Raw genomic sequence first — 18,192 nt, 5'->3', positions numbered from 1 at the left:
GTTTTAAGAATTCATCTATTTGAAAAAAATATGCGTCTGGAATTTTTTAATTATTTTTTACTTACTCAACGTATGCAAAACTATAACCATCTTTCAGCTTAGTATACCAACAGTGGGACACTCTGTATAAGGATAGTAAATTATATGTTGAAAAAAAAGTTAAAAGATAGCGTTCGGGGTATAGAGTGAAGTCCCCTAGTGGGGTAAGGGGCAGATGCGTTATGCATAAATCCGTTTCTCATGGTTAAAGATCTAATATAATTTTCAACCGACTTCAAAAAAGAAAGTTCTTAATTCGACAATATTTTGTATACTCTTGTGATTTTTTTTTATATTTTTTATTTGAACGCTGATGTGGTATGAAGGTGAAAAGTGTATTTCCATTTAAGTTTGGTCTAGTTCTGACATTTTGAAAGCGGTTTTTGTAAAAAAAAAGTAAAAAAATTTATTGAAAGTCCAAGATTCAGATAGAACTTGTGTATATTTTGGCTTGAAGAGTGATATTTAATTGGAGTTATGTTATGTTTAAGAAAATTAATTTATAGATAATAAATATACTAGTTTATTTGTAATTTTTAATTTTTAAAATTTAATTAATATTAATTGAAGGTGATTTTTGCGATTGACAAATTATCTATTATCAATATATCAATTTATAATTATAATTATCAATTTATCTTGTTTTTTTTTGAAGTGAAACTTCTTTATCGGGGTTGGAAAAAAATTGAGTGTAACATTTTTTCGTTACGCGTGACATTTTTCCGTTACGCGCCATCTTTTTCTTATCCCTACCACGCGTGATTAGACGTATTTCTGTAAAGATTCATATTATAGTAAATTTTATTTTTTGAAAAATAAGGTCATAAAGAAGTTTCACTTCTGTGTACGTGTACACTAGTACACGGACATTTTTTTTTATCTCAATAAATTTAAATTAAATTAAAAAAAAACACGGAAAAATGATGTTTTCGTACATTTTAATAGATTTCGAAAGCAGCTATTTTTACAGCTTATTTAAAACGATATATAAATATTTTGTCTGGTACACTCTTCCTTTTTATTATTATGACAGTTACAAATAAAATCGCGTTCCTAAAGTACATATTATTATGTAATTTTAGAGTATCTGTATCATGTATGAATATAACAAGACAACGAAAATGTTTTTAGAATATATAGGTAAATTCTAAAATATAGATTATTGATGAAGTGAGAAAATCAGGGTTTTTTTTACCATTTCATACCAGATTTACCATTAGATATACAAGAAAACACAAAAATTTCATCATCTACCTACTTTTTGAAGTGAAACTTCTCGAGGCGCGTTGAGAGTAAAACAAGGTCTTGTTTTATTAACTCCATAGTAAGGCGACGATTTTTGTATCTTTAAATCTTGCTAAAGAAGTTTCACTTCTGACACGTGTGCTCGACACACACGCTCTTTTTCGTATATATAGTAAGTATGTATAACTCAATTTTAGCATTATTGTTGTTTAAGTGTTTTACAGTCGCCTCAAAACGACATTCTAAATTATAATAGTTAGGCGAATTTGAAATCTTAACATGGAATTTTTATTTATTTTGATATTTTAAATAAAATTATAACATCATAGATTTTTTTGTCTTATTTTTGTACATAAAATCATCGGAATAACTCGTATTCCATTTTTCCAGATTACTGAGTTTATTTTAATAAGGGCCGATTTTTCAATACAGTTAAAACTTATTCGCCCAGTAAAGCATTACACGATTACATTAAAATGTCACCCGTAAACTGTCAAATACAGGCAAAGAATACATTTGAAATGAAGTGAAATGGTAGTTTAATACGTTATTCGACGAATAAGTATTAACGAAGGTTTGAAAAATCAGCCCTCAATTTACTATTTAGTGTAAAAATAGATTTAACTTGGAAATAAGCAATAATTTTTGTAAAATAAACTTGTGATAGAATTTTAATCTGTTGTTTTATTTCATAAGACCCCTTTCTCAGAGAAGTCCCATGACCCCAAGTGGGGTAAGGGGCAGATGCATTACATCTGTTTCACTGATCGATTTTATTTAGGGACAAGTAGGTGATCAGCTTTCTGTGTCCTGCCAGACAGAGACATTTTTATCTCAAATATTTTATTAATTATGTTTTTATCATATTAGTGTAGTATTTCATTTAAATACATCTGCTTAACCGATTTATGATGATATGACACTTAGCGTGTTCTTCTAATAACTTTAAATCACATTATTATAATCTTTATAATGATGTTTTGGACATTTTTATATACAGTTATAATATGTGTAATACAGGGTGTCTCAAAAGAAAGTTTATATTTTGTGGATCAATAAAAAAAAAGTAAGCGGTGTATTGAAAAAATGTTTATTAATTATTAAAGTGCTTAATATGGGAATTTATTTCTTAAAAATAATATCGTCCAAATGCAGTCCATTGCGTTCACGGCACTCATGTAATCGAACAGTAAAATTATTTATGACAGCTCGGCAGGTAGACACAGTGATGGCTGCCATTTCGTGTCGGATATTTTCTTTTAAATGCACTAGAGAAGTTGGTTTGTTGGCATACACTTTAGATTTAAGATACCCACCCCCACAAGAAATTATTCAGGATAGAAATTAGCGAGCAATTATTGGCCCTTACTTTTTTGAAGACGAAAGCGGGCGTAATAAATTCTGTAATTTTATAAGTGCCGTGATCGCAATGGACTGCATTTGAACAATATTATTTTTAAGAAATAAATTCCCATATTATGCACTTTAATAATTAATAAACATTTTTTCAATACACCGCTTAGTTTTTTTTTTATTCATCCACAAAATATAAACTTTCTTTTGAGACACCTTGTATTTCATATCGTTTTCACTAGTTAAGAATTTTGTAAATTTTCAAAAAGTTATAATGTCAAATATTTTTGAAACTAAGTAACTAAGTAGGTAAGTAAGTAATGAGTTTCGGCTAGGTAATGTTTCTATACGTCTTTTTATGTTGTGGAAAGATGTCATTTAATATCCAAGTGCTTTGAAATAAAAAGCCAGAATTAAGAACATTTTTTATTAATATTTATAACAATCACAGAAAATACCACACGTGTGGCAACGACATCCATATTTTATAATACTGTTATAATAAACAACATATTACTTACATAACTAAGTATAAACATACAACTTATATTAAAGAGAACTTCTAATACTCCGTCAATCTTAATATATTTAGACCTCGTGTCACAATGTTTGTCCTCCATGGACTCCTAAACCACTTAACCGATTATAATAAAATTCGCACACTATGTGCAGTTCGATCCAACTTGAGAGATAGGATCAATAGTTTTTATGAAAAAAAGTTAACATGTAGGTACCACGGGCGAAGTCGGGGCGAAAAGCTAGTTGAATAATAAATTCAACAATTCATTTGTATATGTATTTTTTTATGAAGTTATAAATTTACATGTACCAGACATGTTGATGGCGTATTTGTAGTATCAGACGGTTTCAGTTGGTCTGGCTCATATTAGTACATTCGTAGTTACAGATACTCGGTCGATTCTCCAAGTATCCATACTGCTGTATTAGAATAACATAATTTAGACTTTAATATTAGCTGAAGAGTTTGTTTGAACGCGCTAATCTCAGGAACTACTGGTCCGATTTGAAAAATTCTTTCGGTGTTAGATAGCCCATTTATCGAGGAAGGCTATCAACACGCTAAGACCAAAACCGCGGGGCACAGCTAGTATTGTATTTACAAGGAGAACTGGTACATGTGTTGTGCGCGGGCGCAGGGCGAGTTGCGGCGCGTGCTGCCGCAGCACGACCAGTGCCGCGTGCCCGGCCAGCCCGGGTGGCCGTGCCCACATCCTGGGGAATAAATAATATAAATAAATAGGTATTGAAAATAAATGCCTTTAACTTTTGACTCACAATAGCTTTGCCAGTTTTTGTGGTCTGCTAGTACCAGACGCTTCAAACAATTTTTGGGGTGAATTTTTAATAAAAGTCTTAGTAATAGTTATTATCTTGTTCTATATTTAGCTACGTTTACCAACAAAGTTCTCAAGAGTTTAGGAAAATAAAATATCCATTTATGTGTTTTTACCAACCTTTATACCCGCCGGCCATAGTAGAGCCACAGCCACAGGTAGCGTCCCGCCGGCCGCCCGACGAGCAGTACGCGCAGCAGTGGAACTGCCCCGTGTGTGCGCGCATCACACGCGCTGCGCACGGGAATGGACTGCCCTGGGGGCAAAGAGGCAATTTTATAGTGGCAGGTCATTTATAATGCAGGGGAATGGACTGCCCTGGGGCAAAGGGGCAACTTTATAGTGGCAGGTCATTTATAATGCAGGGGAATGGACTGCCCTGGGGCAAAGGGGCAACTTTATAGTGGCAGATCATTTATAATGCAGGGGAATGGACTGCCCTGGGGCAAAGGGACAACTTTATAGTGGCAGGTCATTTATAATGCAGGGGAATGGACTGCCCTGGGGGCAAAGGGGTAATTTTATAGTGGCAGGTCATTTATAATGCAGGGGAATGGACTGCCCTGGGGGCAAAGGGGTAATTTTATAGTGGCAGGTCATTTATAATGCAGGGGAATGGACTTCCCTGGGGCAAAGGGGTAATTTTATAGTGGCAGGTCATTTATAATGCAGTGGAATGGACTGCCCTGGGGATAGAGGCAATTTTATAGTGGCAGGTCATTTATTATGTGGTGTAAAGGTTGTGTAATAATATATATTGATGTAATTAACCAATTTTATTAGAAATCTCTCACGATATGTGACGGTTATTAAAGGGAAAATACTTATGGGACATCACGCTTCAGGCAAAGAACAGGAGCTTATCATAATTTTATATTATGGTACACTGCATTTGGAGAAAATTTATCTTCTTGTGTGAGAAGGTGTATATCTTATAAAAAGAACGAGACGATAGAGTAGGGTCGTGTGTAAACTATAAATCTTATTCGTGATTAGATTCAGAATGAAAATATTTTCCTTCTGAATCTAATCACGAATAGAAAATCACGAAATAAGACCAATACTGTGAAGAGCATGCTTTAATTATTACCTTAATCGGCGTGTTATTAAGCGTAACAGCAAGCAAGTAAGCTCCAGGTGTGGGTGCGGAGAAGCACACAGCACAAGTACCGTCTTCCCGCGGTCGTATTCGCGCTAGTACGGGCCGAGCGCTTGAATCGCGCCGTCTGAAGTACCCGCATACCTGTACAAAGAAGATTTACCTAGTTGTAACTAGACAAAACAGTGTAGTTAAGTACGCAGATAATTCATTCGTAGTTATATCACAGATAACTAAATATTACCACACCAAACAACATACAACATAAAGTGTTCTAGACTTAATTCAGTATGTTTGTTTACTTCTTTTAAATTAGGCTTCTATATCTTTACCTGTTCACCCCCACTCCATATCCTCTCATCATTTGTGTCGCGCAGCTCTAGTATTGCTTCATGTGGACAGTCTACTTGGAGATCTTGTAAACCTGGAATGTTTTAATTAATTAAATAATGTTAGTGTCATATGGAATGTATAATTTAACTATCACTTGCTTTAAGCACGCATATTCGCCCGCGTAGTCAAAGGAAAACCCGCACAGTTCCCGTTCCCGTGAGATTTTCGGGATAAAAACAATCCTATATGTTAATCCAAGTTACCATTATGTGTGTGCCAAATTTCATGAAAATCGGTTCAGCAGTTTTTGCTTGAAGGAGTTACAAACAAACATACAAAAGTTCTCATTTATATCAGAAGGTTATTTAGCACCATCTATATAGTTTATTGCTAATTAAGCAATATCATCGAAAGGATATCACTTGAAAGCACTTTGTATTAAATCAAGCGTACAGTGAACAGGTACCTTCTAGGGAAGCACGTTCCATCTTAGACCACATCTCAGCTTAACATCAGGCGAGATTGTGGTCTAGCGCTTCCCTTTTCTCAATAAAAAAAACTGGTTGTCTGTAAATCGGTTTACTGACGATATTTGAACGTGACAACGTCTTAAGGCCCATTGTGCTTCTTTGTCACTCGTTCCGCGCTCTCGCGTGCACTTCAAGCCTTACACGGAACGCCTCAGAGCGAGGTAACGCCGCATGAGTCATGTTTTTTCGTGCGTGCAGCCGGCTCTATTGAATTGTAAGACGTTGTCACGTCAAAAAAAAAAAAATAGATCATAATCAACAACCCAACACTTTCATAACATCACAATTACTAAATTACCTTCCGTATTTAACACACACTTATCCGGATCGGCGGCATGCGTCAACAATGTCCCCACAAGTCTAAACTCATCGTTGCCACTAATCGTGTTATTCGCGGGCGCGTCGCGAGCGAAGCGAAGTTCGCAGCGCGGCGCGTCTGATAGCGGCTGGAGTTCTGTCAGACGCTCCAGACGGCGGGAGACGGGGCCGGAGAGCGAGAGGATCTCTTCGTCTTTGCCTTCGGAGAGGAGCTATGGATGTTTTAGGATTAGTCAAAACATTTACATGTTATTCAAGAAATACACAATACTAGCTTTCCGCCGGCGGCTCCTACCCGCGGTTTCAATGAAAAACTCGCATAGTTCCCGTTCCCGTGGAATTTCCGGGATAAAACCTATCCTATATTACTCGTGGATAATGTAGCTTTCGAATGGTGAAATAATTTTTTAAATCAGTCCAGTAGTTTATGAGCCTATTCATTACAATCAAACAATCAAACAAAGTTTTCCTCTTTATAATATTAGTGTAGATATTTTGATAATGATGTGCTTATTTCTGTTTCTAAATTTTATCGTGCTTATTGCATATTAATCTTCAAAGTGTTCTACGAAAAACTCATAATTTTTTACAGTCTGTTATAGGTTTAACCATTAAACCATTATTGAACCAAGTACTTAAGCTGAGTTTCTAATTCACTCGCTGTCTGCAGTTTGAACGTGCACATGCCGTAGCTAGTACTAACGCGCGTATTTCTGATAATAAATACAGTCCTACTCACTTCTTCCGCAAACCGCACAGCATCCATCGCATGGTTCGCCCGTTCATCCAACAAGCGTGCATTTGTATCCACCCTTTGCCTACAATTGGATCTCGCACGTGCGGCCGCTGCTACTAGAGCCCGTCCGTGTGCGTCTACTGCGCGTTTGTATTCCTCGCTCCATGCGCGTATTTCTGCTTCAACGCGCGTTGCGTGATTCTGGAAATGAGTCAACTATGTTAAATGTGTGTCTTTAATAATATTTGATGGACTAGGTTCAATCAATACTGTAAAGTGACTATTTTGTGGGTTACGAAACAATAAGAAACAAATTAAATGGTCAGTATTGAATGGTGTCATCTTGGAAAACAGAAATTTAGGTTTTCTCTGCAACTTTTTGTAAAACACTTTTTTCAACATTATTATATATTTTATTAAATTGCAATCATTATGGTTGTATGTAGCTAAGACTAAGATTTAACATTTAACTCTAAGTACAAGAAACTCTGACTCCAAAACATCAAACAATTAAAAAAAACACGTGTGGCACTCGGGGACTGCCGCGGTAAAGCTATTGCATGCTATGCCTTCAAGCCACACCTCCGCCCGTCGGAGTGGGGAGCGTGAGGATTTTTCTTTACGGAATTTCTCGATTCGGTCCCCGCGTTCAAGGCCCGCGATAGAAGCTATGCAATAGCTTAAAATCTCTCATACCTCAAACTCATAAGCATGCACGTTCAGTATCCGCTTGGCCCGCTCCACATTATCAGGCACGTGGTGGGCGCGTTCACACGCGTCGCGTAACGCTCTGACGCGTTCCGCCGCCGCACGGGACGCGTTCGCGAGCGCGTGACCCGCGTGCGATATTACGCAGCACTCGCGGCATACTACCTGAAAGTAAAGTTATTTAATATTTATCCTACTTATATTATATTAATTACTAGCTGCACTCCGCGGTTTCGCCCGCGTGGCTCTGCTCTTGTTGGTCTTAGCGTGATGATATTATATTATAGCCTCTTGCCTTCCTCGATAAATGGGCTGTCTAACACACGAATCGGACCAGTAGTTCCTGAGATTAACGCGTTAAAAGGCGTCTTCAGCTTTATAATATTAGTATAGATTCATCCTACTAATATCACAAAACGCGAAAATTTGTGAGGATGGATGATGTTTGTTACTCTTTCACGCAAATACTACTAAATATAGCTGAAAACCCATAATAAGACATCGGTTTCCTTTTATCCCAAAAATTCCCCGGGGACGGGAATTATGCGGAGTTTTCTTTCAAAAAGCGCAAAATGCGTAGGCATTCAATACTCTTTTAAAGATATCTGGTATCACTTCGCTCATATAATATGGATCTCTCAATACTCACTAGCTGGCAAGTAGCACAATAAACGCTCAGACACTGTGAGGGGTGGTGTGCGCAGCGCGTGGGAGACTCTATCGGCAGCAGCTCGTGCTTCGACGTGGCTTTCTGTTTGCGGTGCGACTCGCTGCAAGACGTGCATATGCTGAGGAGGCACTCGTCGCAACGGCTGTCTGCCTGAATGTTAAATAGGAATGAAAATATGGTTCGTATTTTTAACAGACTTCAAAAAGGGGAGAACACTAAGGTCAACTTGAAATCAGTGCCTAAAATATTTTTGAAAGTTGTAAAATTTGTGTAAGAGATAGTTTATTTATTACGTCAACTGATTGATAATAGCTACAGCCTTCAGTAAGAACAAATAATTTTGGCAGGCAATTTTTAATGTCTATAACGACCTTTAACTATTAGGTATTTTAGCCTAAAATAGGATTTAGGTATTAGGCAGTAGGCACAGAACACTTAATAGTACTTAGCTAAAGCTTGACATAGGTTTAAATGTGATCTATAAAAAATAATATCTATAAAAAAATATACAACCATTCGAAATACCAAAATTTAATTTCAACTTATGCAACAACCAACATAAACCGTCATTTGGTTCATCAGCTATTATTTATGTTCAACAAGTTACAAAAATACATTTACGTAAAAATAAGAATACCTCACGTGCAATGTGACATATCGTTGTAAATGAGCATACTAGATGTATTGGAAATCGACGCGCTTCATTTATTTTTTATTTATCGGAGGACATCCATTTTGTTACATTGTTCGCGCCATAATTCAATTAGTACCATGACGTGTAACCGTGAACCGTTAATGATTTTATTCTAAAAATATGTGGACGTTTGAAATTCGTCTCAGTTTTGGAGCATTTATTCTTCTTTTTAATAAAATTTTGAGTTACCAAGTATTATTTTAAGTTGTTATTTTATTTCAGGTGTAGGTACCATATAATAAAATGAATCATAACAGTCAAACACATTTAAAACGCTATTAAATTAGTGGAAATTGGATTAAATTCAATTTTCAAGCAACACCCTAAAGCACTTTCTTGCAAAAATTTAATCCACATAATACCTATTATAACTACCAGACACATTAATATCAAACTATATCTGAACATTTACGGAAGTTTCAGTTAGATTGCAGTTTTGTTTTTTTATTTTAATTTTCAAATCAAACCTACTTATTTAAATACCAACGACTATAGAGTTACCTACATATAAAAACTTTAACTTCCGAGCACTCCATTTTCCGAAAAAAAAATACGCTAACAAATTTAAAACCTTTTTAACACAGAACAGTAAGAACATAATAGAAGTGCGATGTGGGCGTGGCCCACGTGTCACTAGTAAGGTAAGATCACCTAACTCGCTCTCAGTTGTGCGCAGAAAAATATTCGAGTCGGTTGTCAACTGTCAAACCTTATTTCCATATTTATTCATTATGTAAAGCGTGTTGTTCGGTATTAGAGTGGAAAAATGATAGCAGACGAAATAATATCAGCAATCGAGGCATTTCATACCATCGGTAAGTCTTATTTTAATTTATTTTAAATATATTTTATGTTACAACTTCGCTTGTCGTAATTTGTCAAAAATTTATAAAAATATTAAGTCAAAATGAACCTTAATCCATAAGAAATAAGTACTAATATAGATTGAACGGCAAACAAGACTTTATGGAATATTATTGCAATAAACAAACGAATGTCAGATTAGTGATGCATGTGGCGCATATCGACAGTATCGATACTTTAGAAAAGACAAACATTATAAATATTAAATTTTATTTTATTTTTCCTTAGCTTTCATTTGTCCTATTTATTTATAGATTTTCGAAAGAGGCTAATTTAAAAGAGAAATGGATAATAAATGCAACGTGACGAGTTAACTGGATGCCGAACAGCAATAAGCAGTCTAACAAAGGCCACCGATACATCAAACCTACGGCAGTTCCAAGATTTAAAATAATGCATATTTTCTGTTTGTTTTGTAAATATAGATTTATACTATTCTATTCCGTTTTTTATTTAAATATAAGAATATGAAAAGACGTACTTAGTAGTAATAAACATACTCCAAAATGTGACACATTATCCTATACTCATATAATACAAAGAAAAAAAATGCACAAAAATATATTTATTGTGAATTATCGATAACAAGGCTGACATCCCTTAGAGCATAGCATCAGGTTAATGTCAAGTTAATGTCATTAATTTAGAGTGACACAAATTTCAACCTTATCTTTATGTGTTGAGGTTCAAAGTTATATGTATTGAAAACCAACGCCCTCTGTTGTGGAATAGCTGAATGTTTTCGAATTTGGAATTTCTGAGCAAAGAGAAACAAAACAGCTAATATACCTAGGGATGTTATACTAAAATAAACCGTAACTTGGTTCGTTAGGGTACATATTGAAATGCTGAATTTATAACCTAAGTCAGTTTTTACTCAAATTAAGCTGTCCAATCAAAGGCATAGTTTACTTGTAGTGTACTGTATAACTATCGGTTTAAATGTGTGGGTTTGGCGACACTGGTTTTCATACTAATTATGACATTATAGCACTTCTATTATGTTCTTACTGTTCTGTGCTTTTTAAACAACCAACCTTGCTATCACAACTACACAGATCGCACAGGACATCCGCAGCATCCCTGCTGGCGATCTTCCTCAGCAGCACATAGTTCAGGGGCAGAGCTGCTACTCCCCCCAGGGGGAGGGGGGTCTCCCACCCGCAGGTGGGGCACACTAGGACGTATACGTTTTTACCGGATATCTGGAAAATATAGTCTTTTGGAAACCTTTTTTCGTTGGAAGATAATTTGAAGAGCGACTATCTCACAAATTTCATTAAAATCGTGGTTTAGACGTGTGAGTTTTACAAACAGAAAAACTGGTTTTACGAGTTACTAACTGACTTAATAAAACGGACACTAAAAAAAAAGATAATCTGAAATACAGCAATAACATCTAAGTACATAATATGCGGAGCTGTGCTGTACATTTGGTAAAAGTAGAGAATAACTTGTAAAAGCAAATAAAGATTAGACCGTAGGTATATATACTTATTTTATTTATTTTGAACAAACAATTTAATTTAAGTCGTTTAGTTGTATCGAATTTACCTTTCTCGTGTAAATCCCGAACTTGCGTTGTTTATTGAGACTGGCATCAGAGTCCGAGTTCCGCTCGCTCTCGTACCCTGATGCTGCAGAACCACTGCCTGATGCAGAACGGGAGCTGGAGTCCTGTTGACTCGATCCTGGAAATAAAATTACAAGAGTTGTAATATGTACAATGTACATAGTAAATACTTTTGAATACGTAACGTTATTTTTTATAATATAGGTTTTTTTGGTTTTTAATTTTTTTACATGTTATGTAACTACATACTTTCTTCTTTATATATTTTATTTCTGTTGAATTATGTTTTAAGTTTCTATTCTTTTAATTAAAATATAATTCAATTTACTTTATGTGAAACAAATCTTGCTCTAGGGTAGATTTTCATAGAGCGATATTTTCTTATTTGCATGAAAAACTACAATAAAACCTCCTATACCTTCTGAACAGTGATTTATTTTGCTAAAAAGAGTTTCCCGTTCAATAATTAGCCATCAAGATTTATTCGCGAGAGAGATTGGCAATTTATTAATAACTACGGAAGACATGAATGTATTGCTCATTACAACCGACATGAAACGTATATGACCTCGGGGGAGCTGAATCATTCACCTAGTACTTGAAATTATTTTGATTTTTAGGGTTCAGTGTGGCAATGCAATTTCATGTTAATCACTACATATCTAGTATAAAACAAAGTCGCTTTCTCGGTCCCTATGTCCCTTTGTATGCTTAAATCTAGTCTCTAGTATCTAGTTTTAAAACTACGCAACGGATTTTGATGCGGTTTTTTTAATAGATAGAGTGATTCAAAAGGAAGGTTTTAGTACCTATTCAATTCTTGGTCTGGTCTTCTTAGACAAAGCGGGCGAAGCCGCGGGTGGGAAGCTAGTTATTGAAATTTTAAAGTTTGAACCTGAAACGTTCATGTGACCATTTTGCTAACCATCAAAACGGTTGACTTGAAATATAAAAATAATTGTACTTAGTTACTTATTATACATATATATATTGTAGAGAAGTTTGAATAAAATCTCACAACGTCCCAGCAGGGGGAGGGAGGGTCAGAAAATTATAAAAACACCTCACGTAATTTATGGACGCTCCCTAGCTGAAAAAGTAAAACTTGAGTAGGTACCTATGTACTTATATTTTTTTCTGATATATGACATAATCTTATTGGAAAATGGGGCATTTCAGACCTGTTTCATTTCTTGGTTTTATTTTTATGGAACCAGCCTTCATAACATACTTAGGTAGGTACCTACTTACTTTTTTATTAAACCAAATAGAGAATATAAATGTTTGATCAATCTAGAACACTTCACGAAATCATTTCTATATAAATTTATTAGAATTCCTGTAATGTTAACTTTGATCTCCATATAATAATATACCTAATCATTATATTTACATTTCTTTGGAAGTGATCATAAAATATAATGTTAAGAACTTCCAGCTCTGGATAATATCTCATATCTGACGTTTAATAAAGCTCTTCAAAGTGTAATATAATTTTATGTTTTAGTAAGTACCTAGATGCTACGTTCGTTGTATGTTATCAAAATCCAGTAGGTAACATATTCCCGTAAGCAGCATATTGCACGCCTCATAAGCGAAGCGTTGAGGTGGGTACTACTGTCACTTCGCGCAAAACATCTGATTTTTCAAACTTAAAATGTCTTTATGTATCATACATTGCACTTGTAAGATAATACATACACACATATATTAAGAAAAAACACTATGTTTAACATTCATGATATTTTTGATGTCATTTTTGTTATTTAAACTAGTTAAAAAACAGTTTAAAAAAGTTCTGTCTTGGACGTCCGTGTGTCTGTAATCTGTATGTGCGGAGGATTTTCTTGTTAACACGATAGCGACCGAAATACTTTACTAATCGAGTCTTTTTTTTTCTCTTACGCTTGAGTATGCTCAGGAATAGAACCCTTTCATTTTTCAGGGTCTGATTCGATGTGGTTTAATTGTTAATAAATAAACAAAAAAAAAATATCGACTGTTCTCCATAATTTTCTAATCTTTATTTTATTTTTTTTATATTTATAGTCTACTCAAAATTCACCATTATAAACTCGATTCTTTATACTGTAAGCCAAGGTTTAAAAAAATAAGTTGGTAGTCAGTCCCTTAAACCTGCGCAGTTTCACATCTAGGTGGGGCCACAAGAAAAATAGCTCAATTATTACGGTACCGCTTTCTTTACTTTTCCAACTGTTTTATTTTATTTCTTTTTTATATTTATAGTGTACTCTTTATAAATAATAAATTTTATTGTATTAAGAGATTATTGAGATTATGAGGCGTGCACTTTTGGATTTTCCAAACTATTTTATTTGTACCTAGCGCACCTTTTCGTTACTCCATTTTTTTGACAGCCTTTAGATAGAGATCTTTATCCCCTATCCTTCAATTTAGTTCAATTTTTCTAAGTTTTGTTTTTATAGATACATTTTATCCATACTAATATTATAAATGCGAAAATAACTCTGTCTGTCTGTTTGTTACTTAATCACGCCTAAACTACTGAACCAATTTGCATGAAATTTGGTATGGAGAAATTTTGATACCCGAGAAAGGACATAGGCTACCTTTTATTGCGAAATATTTACCACGGGCGAAGCCGGGGCGGACCACTAGTTCTCAATATTTACAAAGAATACGTAAGTATATAGGTATCTTATCTTATAATATCTGTTTATTAAAAAGTATTATCATTGTGTTTGGCAACATAAAATCTATACTAATATTATAAAGCTGAAGAGTTTGTTTGTTTTTCTTTTTTTGAACGCGCTAATCTCGGGAACTACAGGTCCGATTTGAAAATTTTTTTCGGTGTTAGAAAATCCATTCATCGAGGAAGGCTATAATATTGTATAGGTAATCATCACGCTTAGACCAACAGAAGCGGAGCCACGCGGGTAAAACCGCGGAGCGCATCTAGTAAGTAATAATACTAATACCACACTAGTAATATATTTATTAAAATAAAAATTAATTGTTCAATACAAATGTCTTAAAAATTACCGGTGCTAGATATAATTCGTATCCACGTTATATTTAGAATATCAATGATGTGTAAGACCGGAACACGGGTAATGTGCTGCTAAATATAGCGCTGCCACCCGGCGTGCCACGACATAAACAATAATATGAATTATTTTCATTTGTTCCACATCCTACTAATTTGTTGTTTTTTGTGCAATAAATGCAGTGAATCAATGCAGTAAAATGTTTTATTCAGGTGATGTGTACCTACCTATAAATGTTAAAGAAAACTATGGGTAGGTACATTTTGTGCATTATTATTATATGAGCTTCGATTACCTATGGAACGATTTACCACCTTCGATGTTCTCGAACAACTACGACATTGGAGCCTTCGAGAAAAGAGTTTATATTTTGTCCAAAGAAGGTTGGCAAAGCACCTGTAATACTTCTAGTGTAACAAGTGTTTTATGTGCGGTTGTGACCACTTAACATCAGGTGGCTAACCTTTTTTTTTTTATAGTGGGGAAATCTTCCAAAGATACCCACGGCCCCCGGGAAAGGAGCCGTGGGTTATGTCGGATTCTCACCGACTAAAACCCCACTGTGTTCCGTCGAGCCGCTTTAATGAGGGGGCCGCGGCCCATTTGCTTGCCCCTATAAAAGTGATGTAGGTAAAGTTATATTAATTCAAGAAGCAGAAAATATGATATTCAAGGCACATAAGTTTGATTACTTAGGTACTCTTTTATAAAGATAATGGATTAATGAGTTGCATGTGAAATATATGGCAATGTGTACGAAAATAATGCATTGCGAAGCAAAAAAGACAATTAGGTATTAGGTATAAATTATAATTATACAACATTGTTCACCATAATTTATTAAGGTCTCAATATTTCCTTGCATAGATTTTATTTGGCAAAGAATCACTACGAATGTCACACCGAAGACACGTGCGTATAAGCCAATTATGGCTAAAAGTAGGTTGCCTCTGTGAGGCTTCCGTCGTTGATACTCCATTTGCCTTCACTTATATATTTACATGAAAGCCGGAGCAGGGTCGATTGTTGATCTAACAATTTATTAACATGAACGTTTTAATAAGCGTGACGTTAATTTAATATGTACTACAAAGTAATTAATAAAATCTTATTTGCACAGCGTCATCTAGTACATACGCCATCTAGTGTAAAATTAAAATAATGTTTTATCGCAGTTAAAAAATTGTTATTAAATGTACTGTTTAAATAAATAAATACATCGTAAATAATTAAAATGATAAAAAATAACTACAGTTGTAGTTAAATGCATTTTTTCAGTGAAATTATACTTTATTTGTATACGACAAACTACCAAAGACAAAGATAAAACAACGCTATGCGAAGCATTTGTTTATTATTTTTGATTTCTTTTATTCTTTGGAAATAAAGTTGTATATATTCGCTCTAATTTCAAACAATCCATAAACATGTGTGCTGTTCTTGCTGTTAAATTATAAATTTGCCCCAAATTTCCGTAAACAAAGAAAATATTTCAGTTTTACTGAAGAAATCGTTATAAATAGGTCGTTTGAGAAATAAGCTTTTGTTTTACTCCATGTAAATGGATGGCTCTGTTGAATGGAGAATTTCGACGGAAATACTTTTCCTAAAGGTCCGTTTTATATGGAAGAAATATCTTAAAAAAATATTTGATATTAGGTAGGTACATAGGTAATATATTTTTCCTCAATACTACGAAGTTCGACTTCTTTTTTGTTTTAAGAAGGTAGTTATTTCTAAAAAATTGTTCAATTTATTATTTTTTTTTTACCTTCGGTGCAGCACGAGCTTGCCAATACTCAAATATACAAAGAAAAGAAGAGTAAGAATAAGTACCGTAAGATTATTTTTTTTTTGGTATGTCTCCGAATTATTAAGAATTAAATTATTCAAGGGTCCAAAGGGCAATGACAATGAAGTTTATATGGGACTTCAGAATTAGGGAATACATAAACTCTTTCGAGTCAACAGTGAATTTTGAAAAACGATCTACAAATGACGAAGAAAATCGAAGAACATACATAAAGACAACTATGGTCCTTTTTATAAATGGTTCATTTATTATTATTTATAAACAATACCATACTATCGTAACGTCTCTAGAGATTAATAGATTTAGTGATTATTCTTTGATCTGGTTCCGTACCTAGTCAAAATATACCTACAGAATCCTGTCGACTTTTTGTGATAAAAAAATATTAATTAACTCATTTTTTGATTTAAGTACTTCAGTTTACTTGCGAAATGCAAAGAAATGCATTTGATTAACGAACCCGTTTTTTTAAAGACCTCTCTCATCGACAGACGAGATCGTGTTCAAGATTTACTATGATACGAAAAAAAAGGAAAATCTATTTCACGTCCATTTTCAATACTGTTCAACGTTTGCTATGATTGTCTAAAACTTCAGTAAATGAATCATTTATCATTCTGTTTTTAACACCCAGCCACCTGTTAACAGAGCACTATTAAATTGACCCAATAACCTGCAGTAAAATCTGTTTTTATCTATGGAGTGTATTGTTTCACTCTTTTATAGCTCCTCCAGATGAAGCGACTATAAACTATTAAACTTGTTCAATCGCTTTCCAATATAAACAGATTTTATTGGCCAATTGGTGCTGGGATAATTTATTGGTTAACACTCAGTTATTGTTGTTTTAGTATGCTATTTCTATAAGGTTTTTATTGTGAGGTATTTTTTTTTGTGTGGTGTCTATCGATGTTAGCCAGAAGGGCTTCTTGATCAACGCGGACGCGTTGGTGAACTGAAGGTTTCACCCTGGTAAATTGTGAGGTAGGTATTAGGTATTTTTTATTAATTCTGTATTTCTCTTTGGGATAAACTCAAAAACAATCGTATTGACTTTTAATGTTTTCAGCTATAGATAGCGTACCTAGTCTTCGAGGAAGGTTGAAGTATATAATTTGTTAAGTTAGGGACGAAGCGGGCGAAGCCACGGCCGATAGAATGAGTGAGTACAATGAAAATATAATAGTAAGATCACAATATAAATTGCTCTAGTTTAAAACATTTAAATACCGTCAACATCGCTCCAGATCTCCGAATCGCCCTCTTGCGGTAGACTCTGCAGGCATCTCGTGCAAAAGCTGTGTAGACAGCCCAGCAACCTCGGCTCCACTAACTCCTTCTTACACACTCCACACTCCCACTCTTTAACAGTAACTTTATCTAGCGCATACGCAGATGTCCTTGGCGCTATCGGCAAGTTCTGACTCCCGGGTCTAGACCTGGGCACCTTCATCGGACTGTTACCAGCGCTCACAGAAGTCTGCTCCAACGATTTCCTCCTATCCTGTTTCTTTCTCGAGAAACTACCGAAAATATAGAATATCCTATCCACTTCCATCTTCATGCGCGCATCGCGATCATTTACGATTGTGAGCGGTTTTAAAAATAGACGTGCGCTCACATGGACCGCTTGTTCCCAACTGATTATACTACGATCGTTTGTACGAAGATAGAACGAAGCCCTACACTTGGATTGAAGCGATTTTATTGCAAGGTGAACGAGGGATCAATGAATCATACTTTTAAGAATGGTAGATGCCCGAGCTGGTAACGTCTCCGAAGGCCTGAGCTACATACAGCAGATGCAGTGCCAAATTTTGTCTCCCAGAG

At 34.9% G+C, this 18,192-nt stretch overlaps 1 protein-coding gene across 1 annotated transcript; it reads right to left on the bottom strand.

The window, feature by feature from the left end:
• Nucleotides 1–3,376: 3,376 nt before the first annotated feature.
• Nucleotides 3,377–18,014, bottom strand: LOC123706463 (tripartite motif-containing protein 45). Its single transcript, XM_045655751.1, has 11 exons — nucleotides 17,593–18,014; nucleotides 11,499–11,635; nucleotides 10,982–11,149; nucleotides 8,366–8,536; nucleotides 7,705–7,881; nucleotides 7,012–7,209; nucleotides 6,253–6,484; nucleotides 5,424–5,515; nucleotides 5,083–5,235; nucleotides 4,113–4,248; nucleotides 3,377–3,870 (listed from the first exon to the last, which is right to left on the bottom strand). Exons 1-11 carry the CDS (start codon nucleotides 17,924–17,926, stop codon nucleotides 3,755–3,757), a joined length of 1,914 nt encoding a protein of 637 aa, XP_045511707.1. The 5' UTR covers nucleotides 17,927–18,014; the 3' UTR covers nucleotides 3,377–3,754.
• Between the last annotated feature and the right edge of the window lie 178 nt (nucleotides 18,015–18,192).

This window comes from Colias croceus, chromosome 3 (assembly GCF_905220415.1).
Source record: "Colias croceus chromosome 3, ilColCroc2.1".
In the NCBI taxonomy this organism is placed as follows: Eukaryota; Metazoa; Arthropoda; class Insecta; order Lepidoptera; family Pieridae; genus Colias; species Colias croceus.
This window is presented reverse-complemented; position numbering and strand designations above follow the sequence as displayed.

Bases quoted from the DNA above. Each gene is read 5' to 3' on its own strand.
- LOC123706463 (XM_045655751.1), bottom strand. From the start codon at position 17,926: ATGAAGATGGAAGTGGATAGGATATTCTATATTTTCGGTAGTTTCTCG. The intron at 8,537-10,981 runs GTTGGTTGTTTA...TTTAACATTCAG, and splicing joins TGTGTAGTTGTGATAGCAAG to GCAGACAGCCGTTGCGACGA. The intron at 3,871-4,112 runs GTTGGTAAAAAC...TTTATTCCCCAG, and splicing joins TATGGCCGGCGGGTATAAAG to GATGTGGGCACGGCCACCCG.